The sequence below is a fragment of the Chaetura pelagica genome, unplaced genomic scaffold, assembly GCF_000747805.2.
Source record: "Chaetura pelagica isolate M959 unplaced genomic scaffold, ChaPel_1.0 scaffold82, whole genome shotgun sequence".
NCBI classification, from domain to species: domain Eukaryota; kingdom Metazoa; phylum Chordata; class Aves; order Apodiformes; family Apodidae; genus Chaetura; species Chaetura pelagica.
In genome coordinates this window covers 2,939,615-2,944,608 of record NW_009952990.1, presented here as the reverse complement: position 1 = coordinate 2,944,608, position 4,994 = coordinate 2,939,615, and the positions used below count along the sequence as shown (strand labels likewise).

Genomic DNA, 4,994 nt, shown 5'->3' with positions numbered 1-4,994 from the left:
CCATGCCTAGTTTTAAATATCCAGGAAAAAAAAAAAAAAAAAAAAAGTATATATATATATCTGACATCTACTTGGTTAGGGAATGTAAAAACAGATCAAGAAGATTATGCTGTTACAAGGAAAAAGATAAGATGCATACTTGTATAATGGGGAGTTCCTGAGCCTTTGCATTATTCCTCATGGATTCCTCTTATCCCAAATCAACCTTAACAGGATAATCTGCCTACAAAGCCAAAAGAATTCCTTGAAATACCGAAAACTAAACAGCAGTGCAACCAGGTGGGTGACTTAAGGCTATAAAGAAGTGAGCTCTCCTGTAGTCCTGGAATCCTCAAGCTGGAACTCTGCTTTATCACTGTGGCTGTTTATTGCTGTATTCTGCTAGGAAGTAGGCACTGACTGTCAAAACATTAAATGTCTTCTGTGGGCAAAGTGAGAAAGGTACTCTGTCTGTTTGCCCAGTTGCCCTCTGTGGTGTGGGTTGTCTTACTATAGCTGTTAAGGTCTACAAAGTGAACTGCCTCACAGATCTCTGTGAAAAATAACTGACTTAGCAGGACAGGTTACTTTTAGTTCAGTGGTCCAGTCACTTCACTAGCTGTATTTATATGATGGCCACTCAATGTCTTGGAGCACAACCATGGAAGGCAAAAGGATAAGAAGCAAAGGGTAGAGCTGACAAAATATGGACTTCCTAAGCTAACTTCTCAGCTGAAGATAGGTTATTGTGAAACACCAGAGTTAAGACATGGCTTGACATACAATAAATACGATCTGAGGGCTTCCAGCCAGGATCAAAGTACTGTGACCACATGCTGTAAAGCACTATAGTTAATTTGAGCTCACTCTGCTGATTTAGTTTTCTTTAAAAAAATCTAATAGATTAACTGATTGGTTAGCAGGCTTTATTGTAGTGCACTAAGTGTCAGTACTCCTGCAGATGATGCAGCTCCATGTTTTGTATGATCAGGCTGACTTCACACAAGCCCAACTGTGTGTCCATGCCTCACATCACCAAATTTTTTACCAGCTTGCCAATACACAGATTTTTTTTGTTTATGATTGTAAAGCTGTGCCTTTATAGCAGTGCCCTACAGAATATGAGGTTGCACCTCAGTCTAATGGCCAGCAACGTACCTAGTGAAAGAGCATATTTATATATTCCACCTGAAGCTTTGCCAATGCTAATTTGCATTTGTAAATGTGTGGGCTCTTGCAAACATCTTTTTATATATCTCACTGTTCTGAAAACTTCTAGGATGAACTAGGTATCAGACTTGAAATCAGATATCCTCCAACAGAAAACTGAAGTTAAAAGAATATTATCTAAGTTTAAAGAATAAAGTTTAATTCATCAAAAGGTTTATGACAGGATTCCACATTAAGTTTTTTTGCTTATACTGCTTGAAATTCTTTCTTGGTATAAGAGAAAGGATTCATTGAACCCAGACAAAAATTTGCTTGATAATAACTGCAATCTTTTGTCTGGCAAATTCTTAAATGTAGGTGTTTCGAGTACATTGCTTTTCCAATTCTTTCCACACTGTTTTCAGAAAACTGACAGAAATTAAATGAGGATAGTGGATATTTGTCTAGATTACTCCACTTTCCCAAATGGATTCATATTGATTTTGCGAATGCATCTTCCAAACAAATAATCTGTTTCTGCCAGCTACATGTGCCTGTCTCTACTTCAACCTAATTACCACACCATGTTGCATGAGACTGAAATAAAACCTTGCTAGCTGAAAATGAAAAAAAGAAATTTTATCCCATTTTGGTACATCTTCAAACAGATTATAGAATAACTGCTAATTGATTTGTAATTTTTCTTCTCTTTATGAAGTCACCTCTCCCCATTCTAAATGTTTATACTGTGGTCCCTGTTACTCACCTTTTACAGCATTGTTGGCTATGTGTGTCCAAGCTTTTGTTACTTCCTAATAGGTTTCTGTGTTATCTGTGCAATTTGTGTTATGCACACAAATCATGCTTCTCATTATCTTAGAAGTCCCTTAAGATAGTGCTGCCTAAACCATAGCCTCGCATAAAATGCCTTTTAGTTTTTGAACAGCTGTGTGTTTGAGCTCACTGCTAACATAAAGCAATTGGAGCATCTGGCTAAACTTTTTTCGAGGTTTGCTTTGGCAGTAGCTTAGCTGATAAATATTGATGAATCTGTATTTAAAATAACTACTCTTTGTGCAAAGGTCTCAGCAGAGAGGACAGGCAAGGAATATCACTTGGAACTGCAGAGGTATACATCTGTGTTGGACAGAGTCTGTGTTGTTCCTTTTCTTGCTGCGTGTTACATGAAAGGGACTGATTTGGAACAGGGGGAACTCCGCCTCCTTCCTGTAGTCCCTTCCTTGTGCACTGACTGAGATGATACCTCTCAGAGGAAGCTGATGATTGCTCCTCCCTGAGAGGAGTGACTGATGTTTTGGGAGAGAAGCTACTACAGCGCAGAGTGAAGCAGGTAACAAAACAAAAGGGGAAATGCAGAAAAGGAGGGAGTACGAAGAAAGACTGTGGAATCCCAGAGAATATAAATACAATTTTTAAGCATTTATGGAGTGATTATTGTAAGGATGTTGCCGAAGCTTTGGCTGGGAGTCCTAGTCCTATCATTATGTTTTAGGAACACAGGACTTCCAACATCCATCTCATCCCAGTTCTCACAGAAGACAATTCTGAGGACCAGATTCCGAGAGGTTTCCTGCAACACGTTAGTACAGAGTGATCTTTCCCCAAAGGATCACTAGTATCCCGGACAGTAGAGAGATTAAAATAGATATGAATGGAAATAGTCTTTGCAAAGAGGAAGAAATGGTATCCAAGGGAAGGTCTCTTCTAAAGCCAGGAATGTATTTATTTATTTGTTTTTTGTTTGTGGAAGGTAAGGAAGATAGATGTATGCTAGAGTTCCCAGACTCAAAAATACTGCTGTAAGTTGTACTAGGGGAAGAGAGAGAGAAGGCTATATTCTTCATCTGTGGGACTTCTGCTTTGATTGCCTGCTGAGTTATAATGCTTAATATTGGCAATGTGATTAACCTCATTGTTTTATCTTTAGCCTTCTGACATTGATAGTTTATTGAAAGATCAGGAGCTTAGAGACTAACTCGTCTGGTTTCACTTTACTTTCGCTAAGTTTCTAGAAAATATGACTTGAAAGCGTGACCCATATCACCAGTGCTCAGCTTCAACAAGCAGCAGCCCACCTGCTCCACCCCCGAGTTTGTCCAGGGCAAGGAATTCAAAGACTTCCCCGACGTCCTCCTGCCCAACTACTTCACCTGCCGCCGAGCACGGATACAGGACCGCAAACCTCAGCAGATCTTCGTGGACGAAGGCCACACGGTCCATTTTGTCTGCCGGGCAGATGGGGACCTGCATGCACAAGACCATCTATTTTTCTCTAAAACCATGGTAACAACACTGTGTACTGTCATTTTCAGCTGGCAGTACCATGCCTGTTAATTCCAATGACTTTTCGCTACTTTGTAGAGACTAAGTAAATGGAAGAAAGCAGATGTGGTTTCGTGGAAAACTGGTAATGCCTAGCTTGTTTTATTTTGTATCTAAGAGAGAGAGAGTTTTAGCCAGTCGATGCCCATAAATCAGGATCCAAGAAGATGGGGATTTGTTATTCTAATAGTTATTCATCTGAATCCAGAAATTTTAACAAAATATCAGGTCTACATTGTACATACATCTGTAGGTTTAAAAAGTCATTGTTGCCTCAAAAAAGATCACTAATGAACTATGAACTCTTGACTATAACAATCTAAATCTGGAATACTAATGGTTACAGTTTCACATCAAATGTTGCATCACAGAGGATGCTGTTTAATATAATTTTACTGATTTTTAAAATATTCATTTTAACGTCTGCTACAATGTTAGAATCTGAAAACATTCTCACAGCATATTGCATTTACTAAAATCCTGGGTTTTATTAAAGAAATAGTGCAGTAAAATAAAACAAAAGAAAGTCAGCTGAAAGGGCTAAATTCATGGGTGTACTTTGTGTTATGGAATCTTTTACATGAGCGCAAAATGGGGGTAAAATAGTAGCTTTTTTATTTTTAGCATTTAAAAAACATTTTGCAACAGCGTTAGTAAGCGTGTGTAGTGCGGCCTTGTGGTGAATGACTGTTGAAGTTTTCCAGCCGAAAACAAATAGAGTCAAATTCCAACTTATGTTAAAGTGATGCAAATCAGTTTCCTATCTGGGCTGGAAATCAAAGCAGATTTTGATCCAAGTACTGTGCATAAATCAGGTATTCATCATATGTAAATCAGTACAGTTTCACTCCTTCCCTTTCAGTCATATTATTCCAATGTATAATTTTTCCCCATATACACATGTACTCCACAAGCCGATCAGTTTAAAGTTCAGCCAATAGTATATTCAAATCATTCAAGTCTTTAAAAAAAGCAGGATAAGTCACATAGGTGACTGAAATATGATTCTTGTGGAGCAATTACATTAACTACTTAGTGTTTGGGACTCTAAGGATCAAAGCTCTCTGTTTTCAGGTGTTCATATCTGCTTACAGCTGTCTAAGAAACACAGGAATTAAGACTGTAAAAAAAACCCAAAGTACAACAAAACCAACCGGAGGGGAGGTACTTTAAAAATATTTTTTAACTAACTTATGTCATACAACAATTTTTATAACATGCAAGAACAAAATTTAATATTATAAATTAACCACGTCATATTTAGAAAACGTAATCAGGTGTCAAGTATAAGAGCATTGCTATGAACCCATTTTTAGTGTGAGACTGTTTATGAAACTAAACGGTATGTGGTTCAAAAAGCAAAGAGATAAATCTTGGTGCAGCAAGTAATATATTTGTGGATGTCCTTTTCAAAGATGAATGTGCTTTTTAAAATTGTGGGTGGTTTCAAGAAGAAAAGAGGCAAATCACAGAAAAGAAACCTACTGAAAACATAGAGAAACTGTGAAAAGTACTTAGAAATA

General features: G+C 37.7%; 1 protein-coding gene across 1 annotated transcript in view; it reads right to left on the bottom strand.

The window, feature by feature from the left end:
- CHODL (chondrolectin) overlaps nt 1–3,369 on the bottom strand; it is a 74,189-nt gene extending 70,820 nt beyond the window's left edge. The window contains exon 1 of the mRNA XM_009996511.1: nt 3,225–3,369. Coding sequence (XP_009994813.1) covers nt 3,225–3,369 — 145 coding nt within the window. The remainder of the gene's footprint in view (nt 1–3,224) is intronic.
- Nucleotides 3,370–4,994: the final 1,625 nt, after the last annotated feature.